Source organism: Myxocyprinus asiaticus, chromosome 14, assembly GCF_019703515.2.
Source record: "Myxocyprinus asiaticus isolate MX2 ecotype Aquarium Trade chromosome 14, UBuf_Myxa_2, whole genome shotgun sequence".
Taxonomy (NCBI): Eukaryota; Metazoa; Chordata; class Actinopteri; order Cypriniformes; family Catostomidae; genus Myxocyprinus; species Myxocyprinus asiaticus.
The window spans coordinates 40172275-40191898 of NC_059357.1; the positions used below are offsets into that span (position 1 = coordinate 40172275).

At 36.9% G+C, this 19624-nt stretch overlaps 2 protein-coding genes across 6 annotated transcripts in view; both read left to right on the forward strand.

Moving 5' to 3' along the window:
* Positions 1-5316, forward strand: part of LOC127451158 (TOM1-like protein 2) — a 61161-nt gene extending 55845 nt beyond the window's left edge. For 2 of the 3 annotated variants that reach the window (XM_051715631.1, XM_051715632.1), the window contains 2 exons: positions 682-718; positions 1996-5316. In XM_051715631.1, the coding sequence (XP_051571591.1) occupies positions 682-718; positions 1996-2144 (186 nt within the window). In that variant the 3' untranslated portion in view covers positions 2145-5316. The remainder of the gene's footprint in view (positions 1-681; positions 719-1995) is intronic. The other variant, XM_051715630.1, reaches the window with a different exon arrangement.
* A 2483-nt stretch (positions 5317-7799) lies between these two features.
* LOC127451151 (sterol regulatory element-binding protein 1-like) overlaps positions 7800-19624 on the forward strand; it is a 34415-nt gene continuing 22590 nt past the window's right edge. For all 3 annotated transcript variants that reach the window (XM_051715616.1, XM_051715618.1, XM_051715617.1), the window contains exons 1-2: positions 7800-8146; positions 14731-15222. In XM_051715616.1, coding sequence (XP_051571576.1) covers positions 8044-8146; positions 14731-15222 — 595 coding nt within the window. In that variant the 5' untranslated portion in view covers positions 7800-8043. The remainder of the gene's footprint in view (positions 8147-14730; positions 15223-19624) is intronic.

The window sequence follows — 19624 nt, forward strand, 5'->3', positions numbered from 1 at the left end:
TAGAACAGGAGGGTGTGTGTTTCTGCTCAAATTTATTTTGAAAGTCATGTAGTGTAATTCAGCCTTAATTTGATTTTGCTTTCAGTTACCAATAAAAATGGAGTACTCTCAGCTTCAGTTAACAAATGGTTTTTTTCAATGTGTAAATCACTTCTGCAGAATTTCACAGATTTTCCCTCAAAATCAGCGCAGAAAATGCAAATAAAGTCTGTAGATTCCATCTGGGCCTGCAAATGAGGCATTCTAGTACCTGCTTAATCATTGCCTCAGCTTGCTTGATTGTTAGGCTGCACAAAGCAGTGTGACAGAAAAACAGCAATGGAGCAATGTTTTGTCATGGTACACAAATACTTTTGGGGGGTTGGGGGGGCTTGTTTTGAAAAAAGCTCAGCGACTGTCACACTACTGAAAAACATTGAAAAATGCACATTTTTAGTGTTGTTACTCTCAGTTAGTTACTCCCCAACACTGGTCCATTGTCATAAATATTCTGCAAAATGCATACATATACGTGTACCCATGGTTATAAAAATGTCATGTTGTAAAGTGGTTTTCCAGCTGAATGGTAGGTAGTTGACTGTTCATTCTGTTAAGTAGTCACATAATTGTGTATAACTTATAAATGCGAATGATCTGACGTAAATAATTGACATATTTTGTTGTCTTTGTTGTCTTGAACAGAAAGGAGAAGAGGCTGAAGAAGGAGTCATGAGTGAAGGTATAGCACAAGAGATAAAAGTTACATAAAGTTTGCATCACAAATAATTGGGTTACTAGTTTAAAGTCAACATGAAATCATTGAAAACATATATCGACTTTTTATGCTTTCTTACTACATGTTCCTACGCTTATTGTAAATTAATAAATGCATGTTATTCCAAAGAAGGAATGGGGATGGGGGCTGGCATGGTAAATATTAACCAATAGCCAACTAGTTATTTAGGCATTGTATTAAAGAGTTAGTTCACCTAAAAATGACAATTCTCTCATCATTTACTCACCCTCATGTCATCCCAGATGTGTATGAATTTCTTTCTTCTGCTGAACACAAACAAAGATTTTTAGAAGAATATCTAAGCTCTGTAGGTCCTTACAATGCAAGTGAATGATGACCAGAACTTTGAAGCTCCAGAAGAAAGATACAGTCAGCATAAACATAATCCATCAGACTCCAGTAGTTTAATTAATGTCTTCTGAATCGATCCAGTTGGTTTTGGGTGAGAACAGACCAGAATATAACACCTTTTTCACTGTACATCTTGACAGCAGTCTCGTTAGCGTTCATGATTTTAAGCTCGATTACACTTCTTGTTGCGCTATCTAGTGCTCTGTGCATTTGTCATGCACTAGGAAGTGTAATCGAACTTGAATTGATCGTGCCTAGAGACTGCAATGGCAAGATGTACAGTGAAAAATGAATGTGTTCAGAAGTCATTTATTACACCACTGGAGCCGTATGGATTACGTTTATGCTGTCTTTATCTCCTTTTTGGAGCTTCAAAGGCCTGATCACCTTACACTTGCATTGTATGTACCTACAGAGCTGTAATATTCTTTGTATGTGTTCAACAGAAGAATGAAAGTTATATACATCCTTTAAGCTACTGTTGTTTAATGCAGTAATTTATTAATGTTAATGTAATAAAGGTTATGGCAATAATGGCAAATAAAAATTTGAAAAAGAAGCATTACCATACATTAAGATGCTCTTGAGGGTTAATTTGACCTTTAGCCTCCATTATCTGGAAAAAAAATTTTGGCCACAATCCACTGGTAACTGGCATTCAGGTCTGGTTCCATTGTGGTATGTAACACTCTTCAGCCCCAATCAATTACTTATTACAATTTTCCTCATTAGAAATACTATTTCACTCGTAACTACGTCACATTATGCAATTAAAATGGGTTACGAATGGTGTTTCATGTTAACCACACATAACACAGAAAAACCCCACCATTACACAGTTGACAATTGTCCTCTTGACATTTCTTTAGAGTTCAACAAGTTCTTAGAGGAGCGGGCCAAAGCTGCGGACAAGGCCTTACCACTGGCTCCCAGTGGAGAGCCCAGACCTCCCGTGAGTGCGCCTAGCAGCAGCCGAAAGAAGGCGGAACGGACAGAGGACAATCTCTTTGCTTTGTAGAACATTGACGGGAGAGATGCTCTTCGCTGGAGGCTGAGCTTCACCACAGTGACCGCAAGCATATTCCCTCCAGCTTCATTTTCCAAACGATTGCTTTTCTTGCCTGTTCTGATGTTATACAGCAGCAAGTCTCCCGTCTAATATCCCCCATCCCCTACTGGAGCACAGCTAATAGAGCACTGTGAAATCAGGCTACCGCTTGATTACGACTATAACCGTTACCTTCAAGTAGCTGAAGGGGATAGTTGAGCAAGGACGACAAAGAATATGTAGCCGAAAAGTTGTTGAAAAGAAGTTGAGATTGGTAAATGCGATGCTTTAAGCTCAGTTGTTTGATTCCTGCCCAAAAACAGATCGAATGGCGCTGTTTTGTTTTATATTTATTGTGTTTATTAATTAACTAATGGTCTCAAAATTTGCCATTTCATGAGGTGCATGTTCCGACAAGGCTAAATCCTATGAGCTGATTTTTCTGTAGCAGTTAGGTGAAGTGTTGAATTAAATATGGATTGTGACTAAACCTGTCCCGGTGGTAAATGGAGCATTAGTCCTAATCAAGTGTAGGAGCACAGAGACAACTGTGCCAAGCGCGAGAGAACGTAAAAAAGACAAGTCTGCACATGGTCTGCTCTTCGAGATTGGTCTCATGCATGATTATGAGTGTCTGATGAAGGAAAATGGGTACATTCGTCATTATGTGCCAAAAACCAAAGACAGTTTAGAGTAAATTTGTTTTCAATGGACAACGTTTTTGTAAAGAATTTGTTCACTCTTTTTCCCAAAGAGGTTTTTCACTTCGGTTTTCCGTGTGCTGGTATGTCTTGCGCACGGTCAAGCACTCAGCCTTTCAAAGTATACTTGGATGACATACGAATGCTTTGGACGCATGTGCACTATGACTGTTTTGTGATTATTTTTTAGCATAATCAATGCCATGCGCATGCACTAAATATACGCACAGAAGAGGAATGTTCGCACTTACTATGCTAATGACAAAATTAGTTAAATAAATAAATTTGCGGTCACAGTAGGCTTGCAATGTACACGATATGATGTCACATATGAAAACAGAAGTATACTTTGGACTTTTGTTGATTAGGGCTTTTGGATCTTGCGTTTCCGGTCTCCCACGTTTGGATGCGTATAAGTGGGAGTGAACGGAGCACAAAGTGTAGTGTGCCTGCAAATTTAAGTGCATTGTGCGTGAGACGTGCATGCAGAGAACCGAAGTATACTTTGGACTTTCATTGATTAGGACTTGCGTTGGAGCTTGCGTTTCTGGTCTCCTGTTTTAAATGGGAGAGAATGGAGCACAAACTGTAGTGTGCCTGCAAATTTACGTGCATTGGGCCTCATTAAGGAATCACGAGCAGAACTCATTGTTGTGTAAATCATTCGTAAAGCCGTTCTGACATAAATTCTCTAATTCATGAAAGTTTTCTTATTTTCAAAACTTTAGTAGGTACGAACGAAGTTTACACCTGCTCCTGACCATGTGTAAATCGTGTGTAAGACATCCAAAAGTGTGTGTTCCATCATGACTACGTTTTGATAGTAGTGAAATTAAAAAAGTAATGAAAAAATTAACAAATAATGAAATTCTTTTTTCCCAACTACTTATACTTTTTCCAGTAGAAGTGCTTGACTTTTCTCTAACAAAATTAATGCCCACTAATGTGAATTTGGACAGTTTTTTTTTTTTAATTTGATATGAGCTCTATAATTTATGGTTCATAATTTAGTAGAAGCATCGGTACATCACGTTCAGTTGATAATGTATGGTCAATGCTAATGCTGTTAAATCCATAAATAAACACATCAAGGGCAGGTGCGTACACAGTACAACTGGGAAAAAAAATAGTAAAGGCCCGCACTCTGTCATATAGCTTGCAAATCTGTAATATCTTAAAGTGTTTCAGTCAAAGATCTTCTTCAGGTATTCTATTAATTTCTCTTAAGATACTTCAAGTTGTAAGTATATCAATGTTACCATCACGATTTACCGGAGAAGTTTCACAAATGATGCTGGAGATGCACTGCGAACTGAACCAGAGAAGGTTGATAGAGGTGGACATCATCCTGCCGGCATGAACTGAAATTTTTTTACACTCGTGTCAAACCATTTTTATTGACTTCTTGAACTGTTTGATTCACAAAAGAGCCTCCGATGACAGAAAAAACATGCAATGACAGTAAGTCCTCATTCTTAGAGATGCTATTGTGCTTGCTAAATCAAAATTTTACGATGTGAATGCACTTCATTTATAAAAAAGGTTTCATTACTGTTCCGCATAGATGTTAAAAGCATTTACAAGCGAGTCTGGTGCCTTCCTTTTATGGCGTTTTCGTGGCCTTGGATTATAATAATTGTGAATGAACGTGCATATGCCTCCTCTTTAAGAATGTTTGGAATTCACAACATACACACGTTTTACTAACAAATCTGGTGAGTACGAAACGTTGGTGAATCCGGTGCAAAGTTTTCGGGAAGGTCCGTTTTACATGCAAATTACTCAGAATTTACTCATATATTTACGAAAGTTTCATGAATGAGGCCCATTGTGCGTGAGACTTACCGACACGTGGAAAACCACAGTTTACCTTGGATTTTCGTTATTTCTACAGTCTACTGGGTTCGGATGAATGGGAGTGAATTGAGCGCAAAGTGTAGTGTGACCGCACCTATACACGCACTGTGCGCAAGATGTACCGCCAGGCGGAAAAACAAAAGTATACTTTGACCCTCACCTCTTTGAGTTAAGTGATTTGAAGCGTTGCTTTTGGGATGTCCAGTATGAAATTACAGTGATCCTAAAATTCAAGACATTTGTTTAGAATTTTTTTTTTTCGATATTGTACCTTTTTAATGTTCACTCTTAAGGAGTGTTCACACTGACAACAGTGAAAAAGCATTCGTAAATCATTCATTTTCGATTAGAGTGAGTTGAGGCGACATAAACGACATCAACTGTTTGGGATGCAACAAAGCTGGATATACTTTAACTTTATTCAAATGAAAAGTGATGCCATTGCTACTCGTTTATGCAAATGAGCAGCCACGACGACTACCAATGGGAGTGTAGATAGTGAAACTTACATTATCCGTCACCTTATACATTTGGACAATGTCAAGTAGGAATTCCTACAAGTTGGCAACTTGGTGACCTCCAGTAATTTAATTGCTGTCAGTTTGAACGCACCTTTGGGAAGAAAATAATGTCAGATTCCTCTATTATCTTGCTCAGTTGCAACAATTGATTTTAGTAAGTAAAGGGTGAAATCTGCTAAAGCACATTTAGCAATGAAAGATAGTAAATAGATAAAAATGTTTGTTTTGTGCTATGCTAGACCTAACCAAGAATTATGTTAGCTAATGGCATTTGTATATGTATCCAGAAGTATACATACATGTGTATATACATTGGAAAAGTGTTTATAGTACTTAAGGTTTGTATTAATGTAAATGTCTAGTTGGGTCCCTCTTTTTTGTGATTTGTCATGCAAGACTTTTCCGTGTGATTTCAGGGCTTTGCAGAATTGCTCTTCGGTTTCATTCCAGTCAGTGTACTTTTGATTTATTAATGCTAAATGTTGCACTGATATGTCCCTTACAACATGAGCTTAATGTTTAGGGAAGATGTTCACTTCAATCTTATACGTATATGAAGTAACTGCAGCTAGATCAAGCATGACGTATTTTACCCTCAAAATGTTAAAATCCTTATGATCGGAAGGCATGGGCTTTTCTTTAACTTTGTCGCCAGCTAAATCCAACCCTTTTTAACCTCTGTCCATTCATCATAAATCAGTGAAAGCAGCTCTTAAACTGCAACATGTTCAGAGCATTAGATCTTAATCAATGAGGACACGTTGGGTTTCTTAGCCAGAGGCCGTTTAAAGATATCCATGAACAGCATTCGTTATGCCATAATATAATAATGAATAGATTAACTTTGATCTGAAAAGACTCAAATATCTAAGCCTTCTGCTAATTACTTGTCAGTAAGAAAGTGTAATACCTATTAGTAATATCTTGCTTGTTTTATAAAGAGCTCTCATTATTATTATTATTTGGATTATCAGCTTAAAAGAATGTTGCCATGTGACATTAAAAGTCTTAATTATTTTGATTATCTTATAATGTCTTAAATGTATTTAAGGATAATGAAGTGTAATTAAATTTCCTATTGTCAGATTTATTGTTTTATCTAAACTATTTTATTAAAGTGATTCGTTTGCTTAAGGCAAAAACCACTCAATGTGATTCATTTTATCAAGCTTATCTAATAAGTCCTCTATTATGCAGAATTGTCATGTTTGCTTTTGTAAAGGGGGCTTGACTTATTTAGTTTTTAATAATATATGTACAGAAAACAACACATTTTTATTTTTATCGATTTCTCAACCAACCTTTTTATTTATTTATTTAATATTAACTGTGTGCATCTTTTAACTTAATTTGCCAATGGATGAAGAAAAGCTATTAATGCTTTTTGAAAGGTGATTTATTTACAAAAAAAAAAAAAAAAAAAGAAAAGAAAAAAATCTCACTATACAACCACAGCAAGTCATATGCATAATTAAGCTAAATGTATTAAAGTAACGAAATGTATTGCTGTTATATTGGGGTTTGGTGTGAAATAGAAAAAGAAAAAGCTTCAATAACTTTGGATTCCTGATGCAATATTGCATTATGTTTATTTAAATACACAGTTTTACACATTCTCCTGCAGTCATGAAGCGTGTGTCTGTGTTACTCTCAGTCATTGACCTATTCACCTCTTCATGTTGTTATCCATGTGTAAATTAGGTGACATATAGAATTTTTAAACTACCTAATTGTTTAGGTCAAATCAGTTTAGCTGTTTATGCTAATGTGTATCATAATCAGTTTGTGTATTTATTATCAAATTTTAAGGGGATAGTAATATAAATTATTCTTGTAATTATTGGATTTACTTTAACATAATGTAAGGCTGTTGCATAATAGCTAAACTTTAATATCGGATGTTACGTTTTATTCCATATTATTTCCCCTTTCAGCTTGATTATCCTTTTTATTCAATGAGAAATACATGATGTAATCACGGGAGCCATATGTATGACGTCATATCACCCCACTCGCTTTCTGCGTCCTCATTGGTCGGTTTCTCTGGTTCTACAGACGGAGTCATCGCTGCAGCTCAGACAACCTTGAGCGTCCAGCGCCCACCCCTGCTCAACTCTGATTGGCTGACGGAGAAAAGACCACTGATTGAGATTTTGTAAACAAAAAATGACTGAGGAATATATTCCCTACTTTGTAGGAAAAACAAAAATAGTTATTTATTTATGAGTGTCACCAAAATTTAACCACTTATACTCTAAATGAATACTGACTGCCAGCGTGATCATTAAAAGGTCTGTTTCATTATTGCCGTGTTTAAATAGCTATAAAACTGTTTTAATAGCGCCAAATCAAACCTCAAATATGTGCCATGAATTAATTGCAATTAAACATTTTTCACATCTAAATATATTCAGTGCAACGCCTGACCGTGTGAAGTAGCGGCAACTAGAAGGAGGCTTCTGATTGGTCGTAGGGCGTGTCAATCACCAGCAGCGCTCTGGGGTTTGCCTGACTCTCGTTGTTAGTAAGCTAATGTGCGTGAAGTCAACTTTGTCTTGTGCGGTTGTATGGAAAACGGACGCGAGCAGGTAGTTGACTGAATCAGCAATTAAGTTGAATTTATCGACAGTCAAGAGGGTGTCTGCTGCGAAACTTACGGCAACAAATGTCCCTACATATTGACTCGCCTGATAAGTGCAAGACGTTGCTAGTTTACATGGAGTAACATTTGTGTGAGCGTGTATGGACTGAAACACTTTTGAAGTCAGCTTGAAAAAGCATTGGAGGAAAATGAATCTTTCCTTTGACGACCCGTCACTGGACACCTTGGACTCCAGTTTGTCTTTACACGATCCGAGTGATATTGACACAGCCCTGCTCAATGACATCGATGGTAAGATAGCGTTTGTTTACACCTGCATCGCTCTTTGGCAAGTTAGACAAAGTGTTGCATTGTGTTTTTGCAGCTTTGGGACAGACATTAATAAAGGCTGATGGAGCTGTCAGACACATACACGTGTTCATAACATAATGAATCTAATATCATCGAGTTGTGATACAGAGCAAGCTATCAGATTTAGTCACTACGTTACATGTTTTGCTTGGACAGCTACCTGGTGCTTTATTTGCGCATGGTTAATAGTGCCCTATATGTTAGCCCTTATACAGACCATGTCCTGTGTAAATGTAATGCATCCTGTCATTAGGAGACATACAGTGTTCATTGTCTATCATAGTAGCAGAAGTTGCATTGGGAACGGTCCCGCCCCCTCCAACTTGGCCATCTGACGTCACGTAAGGTTACTGTCGGGCATTCACTCTTCAAAGGTTCAAATTTTGGCCTACCAACACAATTCCCTCATTTTCATTTTATGTCAAAAATGTTACATTTAGTAAATTAAATTTAATAAAATGTAATTTTTTTTTTACAAAAATATAATTTTAAGTGTGAAAATGTTTGAATTAGTGCTTTTATTTCCATGGTAATGATTTTTATTATTCTATTATATGGTGTTCACATTTGTAACGGTAAAATTTTAAGTGTATCAACTGTTATTCTGCGGTTTAATTGGAATTGACCGAGGGTAACCCCTGTGCTGAAGCTGATAATGTCCGATAGTAACCTTGAGAGCGCGCGCTCTGCGCGGCATAGCGAGGCGCTTTCTCGGCCTCTGATTGGTCGAGCGCGATCACCTCATACAAACACTGTCTGCCATGTCTGTTCACAAACACTGAAGGAGTCTTTTATGTGTTAATCTGGGTTCAGAAAGATGGAGAAGAGATATAGTGCAATTTTAACACTTTTTAATAAATGTTTTAAAAATATTGTAATAACAGCAACAACAATAATTATTCTGAATAGTAACTGGTATAATAATAATAAAATACCCTATTATTAATAGTAGTAGTATTATTGTTTTTATTATTATTATTTAAATTAATTATTGATTATAATATATATATATAGTAATACTTGCAAAAATTATAAAAAATGTGAAAATAATATAAATACTACTACATCATTATTATAGCTATTATTATTATTCTCTGAAAATAAAGTCCTTAAATTGCAGTAGCCTTGAGTACCAGTAATGCATTTTGACCACTGTAGTTCACTTTTTTTGTAATATATATATATCTGAGATAATAGTAATATTAACGTTTGATTTAATAAATTAATGTGATATGAAAATAATAATAATACATTCAAAAGCATGCACCAGATTAATCTAGGCTATAAACCATGGGTTTTCAAATGTTTCGATGTCTAGGACACCCAAATATGAAGATCCCCTTATATATTATATATATATATATATATATATATATATATATATACACACACACACACACTGGTGGCCAAAAGTTTGGAATAATGTACAAATTTTGCTGTTTCAGAAGGAAAGTCGTACTTTAATTCACCAAAGTGGCATTCAACTAAACACAAAGTATAGTCAGGACATTACTGATGTATAAAAAAAAAACCATATCCTCAGCTGACAGCTTCTTTGAATTCTACCTGCTCAACACCAGTTTCATGTACAACAGTAAAGAGAAGACTCAGGGGTGCAGGCCTTATGGGAAGAATTGCAAAGAAAAAGCCACTTTTGAAACAGAAAAAGAAAATGTTAGACTGGGCAAAGAAACACAGACACTGGACAACAGATAACTGGAAAAGACTGTTATGGATCTTAACCCCATTGAGCATTTGTGGGATCATCTAGACCGTAAGATTCGTGAGAAGTGCCCGACAAGACATTCATCTATGGCAAGTGCTACAGGAAGTGTGGTGTGAAATGTTACCTGAGTATCTGGACAAACTGACAGCTAGAATGCCAAGGATCTGCAAAGCTGTCATTGCTGCACATGGAGGATTTTTTGATGAGAACTCTTTGAAGTAGTTTTGAACATTTTTTCCAATTGTAATAGTAATTTTTCACGTTATTAATATCCTGACTATACATTGTGATCAGTTGAATGCCACTTTGGTGAATAAAAGTACCAATTTCTTTCTATAAGAGCAAAATCTGTACATTATTCCAAACTTTTGGCAGCCAGTGTATATATACACAAACACACACACGCACACACACACACACACACACACACACACGTTATTGTACAAAACAATACTTCAAAAATAATTTTGATTTAAGTTTATAGTGTTTTTTTCCTTAACATCTTATCTTCACTATTAAAGGAGTACTTCATCCCAAAAAAAAAAAAAAAAAAAATCTCATAATTAACTCAACCTCATGCCATCCCAGATGTGTCTGACTTTCTTTCTTCACCAGAACACAAACAAAGATTTTCAGAAGAATATTTCAGCTCTGTAGGTCCTCATAATGCAAGTGAATGGTGGCCAGACCTTTGAAGCTCCAAAAAAAGCACATAAAGGAAACATAAAAGTAATCCATAAGACTCCAGTGGTTTAATATATGTCTTCTTAAATGATGAAATCACTTTGGATGAACAGATCAATATTTAAATCCTTTTTTACTATAAATTCTTCTCCCTGCCCAGTAGGTGGTGATATGCACAAAGAATGCGAATCACCAAAAACAAAAGAAGAACAAATTTGGAAGTGAACATGGAGGTTTATAGTAACAAATGACTTATATATTGATGTGTTTCTAACCCACATCTATCATATTGCTTCTGAAGATATAGATTTAACCATTGGAGTCTTATGGATGACTTTTATGCTGCTTTATGTGATTTTTGGACCTTCAAATATCAGGTTCCCATACACTTGCATTGTATGGACCAACATAGCTGAAATATTCTTCTAAAAGTCTTAGTTTGTGTTCAGCAGAAGAAAGTTATACACATTTGGGATGGCATGAGGGTGTGTAAATTAAGAGAGAATTTTTACTTTAGGGTGAGCTATCCCTTTAATGTTTGCATATACAGTAAACCTTAAGAGAAGTATTTTCAATTAAATAAAAATGTTTTTGTATAGCACTTTCACAATCAATATTATTCCAGAGCAGCTTTTCTGATACAACCCCCAGTGAGCTAACTAAAGGTTACAGCAAAATGTTCAAGAAATATTTTTTTATCACAAACATATACGCAGTTTATTTTTTAATATTATTTCTTATAGTTAAAAACTAGGGCTGTCAATAGAAGAAAATAATTACGATGAATGATTTTCAACCAGTCTTAAGAAAGCAGAACAAAACAGAAATAATGTCAAATTAAAACTTAAAAAAACAAAAAAATTCCCCATGGACCCCCTAGCACCCACTGGGGGTCCCCTGACCCCAGTTTAAACACCCCTGCTATAAACTGCACTATAATGATGTTAAAAAACAAAATTTAGCCAAATCGTTTTTCCTTCCGTTCAAGAGGATAAATAGTGTCTTCAGGGTATTAGTGCTTTTAGTAAATTGCATGTTTAAATACAAGGTAATTCAATATGTCCTTATTCTGGCACAACAAGATGAAGGTGATTATATGATCCAGCACTCACATTAATTTACAGCTATTAATATTGTTTCTATAGCCTGCAGGTTTTAAAAAAACCATCTTAGAAAACATTTTCTCCTTTGCAATGATTAATTTGGCTCTATATTGGGTGGTTGTGAAACAAATTATCTTGATCAGACTCTGTCCTTGTGCGAGAGGAGTTAAACTGAAATTTGAAGCGCTTCAGTGTGGCTCTTTGCCCTCGTTTCATCCTACAAGTGAATTAGCTCTCTGCAGTCATTTGCTGAATTCACCATGCTTTGGGGCACAGGGATGTGATCTAATGAGACTGGACAATGATCTTGTTTTCTGTTCACATCGATCAGGCCTTGACACATCATGAACCCCTTCTGTTTGAAACGAAAGCCCAAAAACATTGAGCACAGTAATCAAATGTTTGTTTTGGTACGTTTACATGAAAAAGCTTCCGTTAACATTTTTCCTCCTAGAAACAGTCTTTTGTACCTTTTCTTATTTGAATGACTATATACAGTAGTGGCCAAAAATATTGGCACCCTTGGTAAATATGAGCAAAGAAAAGGCTGTGAAAAAAAATCTGCATTGTTTGTCCTTTTGATCTTTCATTCAAAATATTCACAAAAATCTAACATTTTATTGAAGTAAAACAATTGAAAGAGGGGAAATATCTTATTATTAAATAAATATTTTTCTCCAAAACACGTTGGCCACAATTATTGTCACCCCTAGAAATTAAATTAAAAGTAAAAAATATATCTGAAGTATATTCCCATTCATATTTTACATTTTTTAGTACACCTGGGTGACTAGGAACATGAAATTGTTCAGCCATGACTTCCTGTTTCACAGGGGTATAAATATGAGGTAACACACAGGCCAAATTCCCGTAATCATCAATTACAGTGTTAGACTAAAGAATAGAGTTCTGATGTGCGGCAAAAGGTTGTTGAGCTTCACAAAATGGGAAGTGGCTATAAGAAAATAGCCAAAGCATTGAAAATGCCCATTTCCACCATCAGAACAATATTTAAAAAAGTTCCAATCAACTGGAGATCTTAAGAATTGGCCTAGAAGAGGACGTGTGTCTATATTGTCTCCACGCACAGTGAGGAGGATGTTCAAGTGGCCAAAGAATCTCCAAGTATCACAGCTGGAGAATTGCAGAAATTAGTTGGGTCTTGGGGTCAGAAAGTCTCATAAAAAATATCAGACATCACCACAAGTTGTTTGGGAGGGTTTCAAGAAAAAAAGCCTCTGCTCTCATCCAACAACAAACTCAAGAATCTTCAGTTTGCCAGACACTACTGGAACTTCAAATGCAACCGGGTTCTATGGTCAGATCAAACAAAAAAAAAAGAGCTTTTTGGCAGCAAACACCAGAGATGGGTTTGGCGTACACAGAGATGAAGTAGGTACCCAATGCCCACGGTTAAATGTGGTGCTGAATCTTTAATGTTGTGGGGCTGTTTTTCTGCCAGAGGTCCTGGATATCTAGTTTGGATACATGCCATCATGGACTCTATCAAATACCAACAGATAAAAAAAATCTAAACCTGACTGCCTCTGCCAGAAAGCTTAAAATGGGCCCTCGTTGGATCTTCCATCAGGACAGTGATCCAAACAAACATCAAAATCAACACAAAACTGGTTCACTGTCCACAAAATCAAGGTTCTGCCATGATCATCCCAGTCCTCTGACCTGAACCCCATAGAAAACCTGTGGGGTGAACTGAAGAGGAGAGTCCACCAACATGGACCTCTGAATTTGAAGGATCTGTAGAGATTCTGTATGGATGAATGGTCTCAGATCCCGTGCCATGTGTTCTCAAACCTCAATAGGCATTATAAGAGGAGACTCAGAGCTGTTATCTTGGCAAAGGGTGGTTGCAAAAAGTATTGAATAAAAGGGTGCCAATAATTATGGCCAATGCGTTTTGGAGACAAATATTTATTTAATAATAAGAGATTTCCCCTGTTTCAATTGTTTTACTTTAATTAAAGGTTAGATTTTTGTGAATTATTATTATTTTTTTTTTAATGAAAGCTCAAAATTACTACTGTATAATGATGGTATATGGTATAAATGATGGTATAAAATTAGAGAATTTATTAGGTATGTTTTAAAATATTTTAAGTATGAAAGGTATCAAAACTTGAAGCAAGTATTATAAAAAAGTGCAATATTTTTTAAATTAAAATGTTTTTTTCCTTTCCTTTAGAGATAGACTAATGAAATGAAGAAAGTTAGATTTTCTCAGTAACTTTGGACATTTTTCAAATATGCAAAGTTATTCAATAAATAAAATGTTTAATTTAAATGTAATTTGTACTTACCAGGCTCTGGTCAGATGTAAACATCAGATGTAAAACTGAAACCAATATTTAGACACCTGTTACCTGAAATAAAATGTAAGAGTTATAATTGAAATTAATCAGCAGTTTTTGTAAGTTTGTTTATTTGGCCAATTACATTATTTGGCTAATTACATTCAAATAGTTTTGTTTTCAAAAGTTAATGAGCAAGACTGTGATTTGATTGTTGGCATGTCAATGAGATGGAAAAAATATATTTAATAAAGATTGAGATAACCTGCTAAATTTGTAGGTTAAGTGTGCTAAAGGTCTAAATGAAAATGTTTTTTTTTTCTTTGCATAATTACGTAAAAGTACTTTGTATTTAGTTTCAGAAGTACAAGAACTTTACTAACCTGGTAAGAATGGATAGGCTCACATGTTCACTATAGAAACAGGTGCCATGAACCTGTTGATACAATACTTTGCACTCCAATATTGCTTTATAGTTTCAGTAATTTAACTGACAATAGTTTATTGTGCAGATAACTCTCCTCATAAATGATTGATTAATCTGAGTGATAAAGTTATCAATTTGTTAACGCACCTGCTTTTTATTACAGGACTGTCAAAAACACCATTACATAAAAATAGTTTAAGTCTCCCTTTTTGCACTTAAAGCCTTTGAGAAATCCATTGCTTACTCTTCCTGTCTCTCTTTCCGTGTTTTAACAGACATGCTCCAGCTTATCACCAACCAAGACATGGAGTTCGGAGGGCTGTTTGATCACGCTCCATTCCCCGCTCCCCCTGCCCCTACGCAGGAACTTTCAGGCCTGCCTCACTTCAGCCCCTCGTCTCCCCCACCCACCTCCTCCACGCCCACCATCACCTCCACCATCCTCAGCAGCAGCCCTCATCTGGATGCCCTGCTGGGCCCACCCATAACCCGCAGCTCTTCCATCCCAGACAAGGTGTTCCACCCTCCCACCTTTCAGCAGTCTCCGCTGGCCCAGGTGACATCCACCCCTGCAAACCCTACCACACTGCAGACCACGCAACCCAAAGCTCAGCCGGCTCCATCTCCCAGCCTCCATCCTTCCACCCCGGCTGGCAAGAGTCCAGCGTTCGGCTCCTCTCAGCAGGCTATCTTCAGCTCACCAACACCCCGAGCACCGCAGCAGCAGCAGCCTGTGGTCACTTACACCAAACAGAATGGCTACACCGGTGAGCTTGATCTTTTAACCTTACACAGCCAGACTTTTGACCATCGGCATGAAGTCTGGTGTACTATGCAGATTATTCTGGCTAAGAACCACCCACTGAAGGCCTGGGTATGCTTAGTTTTTCTGGGTTCCAGATTGGATTGCACCCAATCAATTGTTGACTGTGTTGCCTTTCAAAGTATACTCTTCTGACCACAAGCGAATACGAATGCGTTCGACGCATGGGCACTACGACTGCTTTGTGATATTCTTTTAGTACAGTCAACGGCAGGCGCATGCACCGACGCTGCGTACAGACGAGGACTGTGCACATGTCTAGAAAATCTGGGCTGCATGCGGACAGTCTGCGCAGACTGTGCTGATGATGAAATTTGTGTCACGCATACTGTGTGATTAGCAATGCGGAAAACCAAAGTATACTTCGGCTTTTAGACCGGAAGAGTCTGTCTGACCAACATGCAATGCGACCAACCACAGTTTGTATTGTATTTATGTTCAGTTTAGTGGCAGGTGAATCTGAAACAGTTGATACCACAATAATAGCCTGCCGTGGAAAAACGAATTCATGGTTTGGTGCAGCACTCTCTGCTAACCGTTGTAGAGGAATCACAGAAGACATTAGCGGAGGATGTATGTAGAGTTTGTGATCAGAATTTCTGTCAATCCAAAAGTATTAATTACTGATTATATCACAGACAGCAGATTACACAGCACATGGATATATAGTTTACTTGCTTCTAAGTATCTCCGACAAAACTCATAAAATGTCTTTAAAGGTTTGAGACCACTAGCTTTGCAATCTTTGGCAAAACCTGTGCACCCAAAAGTTGCGTAAAGATTGGAACTTAAGTATAAAAAGTATACAAATCTTTCATTTGTGCATAATGGAGGTGCCATAATCATAAAACTTCCGGAAGGATCTGCCAAAAATGTTAATTATACAGTGCATTCAGAAAGTATTCATGTTGAAGCCTTACGCTAAAATGCTAAAAATTATTATTTTTTTCACATTAATCTACACTCCATACCCCATAATGACAAAGCAAAAACCAGACTTTTGATAACTTTTCAAATTTATTAAAAAGAAAAAACTAAAATATCACATTGACATAAGAATTCAGACCCTTAACTCAGTACTTAGTTGAAGCATCTTTGGCAACTATTACAACCTCAGTTCTTTTTGGGGTATGATGTGACAAGCTTTGCACACCTGGATTTTGGGATTTCTGCCATTCTTCTGTGCAGATCCTCAAGCTCTGTCAGGTTGGATGGGGACCATCGGTGGACAGCCATTTTCAGGTCTCTCCAGAGATGTTCAATTGGGTTCAAGTCTGGGCTCTGACTGGGCCACTCAAGAACATTCACAGAGTTGTCCCTAAGCCACACTTGTGTTGTCTTGGCTGTGTGCTTAGGGTCATTGTCCTGTTGGAAGGTGAACCTTCGGCCAGTCTGAGGTCCTGAGCACTCTGGACCAGGTTTTATTAAGGATATCTCTGTATTTTGCTGCATTCAGCTTTCCTTCAACCCTGTGCAGTCCCCCAGTCCCTGCTGCTGAAAAACACCCCCACAGCATGATGCTAGCACCACCATGCTTTACCATTGGGATGGTATTGCGCAGGTGATGAGCGGTGCCTGGTTTCCTCCAGACAAGACACTTGGAATTGAGGCCAAACGGTTCAGTCTTCGTTTCATCAGACCAGAGAATCTTATTTCTCACAGTCTGAGAGTCTTTATGTGATTTTTATTTATTTATTTATTTATTTTTTATGTGTCTTTCACTGAGGAGAGGCTTCTGTCTGGCCACTCTGCCATAAAGCCCAGATCGGTGGAGTGTTGCAGTGATGGTTTTCCCTCTGCAAGTTTCTCCACACATGATCTCTGGAGCTCAACCAGAGTGACCATCGGGTTCTTGGTCACCTCTCTTACCAAGGCCCTTCTCCCCTGATTGCTCAGTTTGGCCGGGCGGCCAGCTCTAGGAAGAGTCCTGGTTGTTCCAACTTCTACCGTTTAAGAATTATGGAGGCCACTGTGCTCTTGGGAACCTTCAATGCAGCCAACATTTTTTTTTGTAGCATCCTCCAGATCTGTGCCTCGATACAATCATGTCTTTGAGTTCTGCAGGCAGTTCATTTGACCTCATGGCTTGGGTTTTGCTTTGTTATGCATTTTCAGCTGTGAGACCTTATATAGACAGGTTTGTGCCTTTCCAAATCATGTCCAATCAATTGAATTTGCCACAGGTGGACTTCAGTCAAAGTGTAGAAACATCTCAAAGATGATCCAGAGAAATGGGATGCACCTGCGCTAAATATTGAAAGTGTCAAAGCAAAGGGTCTGAATACATATGTCAATGTGATATTTCAGTTTTTTTCTTTTTAATAAATTTTCATTGTTAACAAAAATCTTTTTTTTTTTTTTTTTGCTTTGTCATTATGGGGTATGGAGTGTAGATTGATGTGAAAAAAAAATATTTAAAGAATTTTATCATAAGGCTGCAACATAACAAAATGTGAAAAAAAAATGAAGGGGTCTGAATACTTTCTGAATGCACTGTAAAACATTTTTTTTTTTTTTTAACCATGAATGCTTGATATTACATCTGCTGGCACTTAATCCCAGATGCAAGGGTTGCATATCATGCCTACCTTATAAACTATGGCAACACAGGCAATTCTCGTAGGGCATGGTATGTTGGGTATTTGTGAGAAGAAATCTTCTGAGCTTGTCTCAGCTTGTGTTTTATGCTCTCTGTTGTTGATGTTGGTTTTCAGTTAGTAATGGGAGTTTTTGGAGTTTCAGATTAGGAAGGAGAGAGAGTCGTCAAACTTTGTTTATGCAAGGGGTGTGCAGATTTTCATAGGTTTCTCATGAAAAAATTACGTAAAATTTTCCAACTAAATTGGGTTTTACAACCTGACATGAGCCATCTTTACACTGCAAAAGGTGGCACGTAAGTTGTTCAGAAGTTTGACATACAGTATACCAAGAAAAGGTGTATATTCACAGACTGTTTAGTGCTGCTGCTCAGAGGTGGCATAAATGCAAATACACAGTAATTGCATGAATAATGTTATCTTAATGTTTAGCTTAACTCGGCTATGTAAAGATGCGTATTTGGTATTCAATCTCTATTTCGGACCACCACAGCTCCATAGTTGCGATTTAAAACTTAAATTATTAACAGTATTAACATTTATCTCACCTGTATTACATGTATATTAAAAGTAGTATACACACTGACATAGTTTGGTATTCAATATCCAGTTGGATTGTGGAAGCTTCATAGGTGTTGTGTCTCATTCTTTTACAACAAAAATGTTACAGAATAATAGAGCAAACTTGAGAATAATGGTTGGGTCAAATGAACTAAGCAAAGCAGTATATTGCTTTACTTGTTAAGCAATTGCTATGCTAATCAAAGTATTGTGTTTCCAATTAGCATGCATTCAGCATGCTGGCATTCACTGTACTAGCTAGATAGGGCCCATCTACTTGAAGTAATTAAGTTGATCTTACATGGTAATTTTATGTTCAGTTAAATTTAGAGATACGTGCCATTAAAATATATAAGTTAGCTCACCCAGTATTTCAAGTTAAGAGCAATTAACATGCATGTGTTGAACAAAATAAAAATCTGGAAGTTCTGTTAACTTAAACGTGGGAGTTTATTAACTTAAAAAAATTATGTAACTGATTGCCTCACATTTTTTTAGTTCTTTTAACTTAATAGTGTTTACAGTGTTTAAGTATGATCCTTACATATTTGATTCAATAGCTGAATCAGATATATGCTGTTATGTTAGCATGTGTCTATGAAAAACTTTAGTCAGTAGATATAGTCAGAAACAAAATCTCACTCCTTTATCGGACACTAACTCTCTTTTTCTCCAGTTAAAGTGTATTAAGATTATTTATATTTTCTGTTGTGACATTGAGTAATGAGACAACTGCTAAATTGCATCACCTGATCACTGTCCAACCAATGATATGTCAGTACTGACATTTTGCTTCAGACAGCCCTGATATGAAGGTTTGTTATGAAACGAAAGACTGTGTTTGTTCAAGGTGCAGATTGTTGTGATGTCACTGTTTTCAGTCCTGGAAACCTAGTGACCTTTTGCCATATATTAAATGGTAGAGACCTCGTGCAGTGCTGCTCCACCCACATTCTTTGTATATTCTCTAATCGTTTCCCTTCCGTCTTATCGTTTCAAGGCTTAGGTAATGTCTCTAGGTCCAAGAGAGAATGCAGCATCACACTTGTGTAGATCAAAGTGCGGTCAGGTGACGTGAACAGTTTATTACTATTGCTAATGAATCTAAATCTCCTCTTTGGCATATCCGTGAATGTTTGCTCATTCATTGTGCGCGATCACAGCATTGTCAACAGAACAAGATTTCCT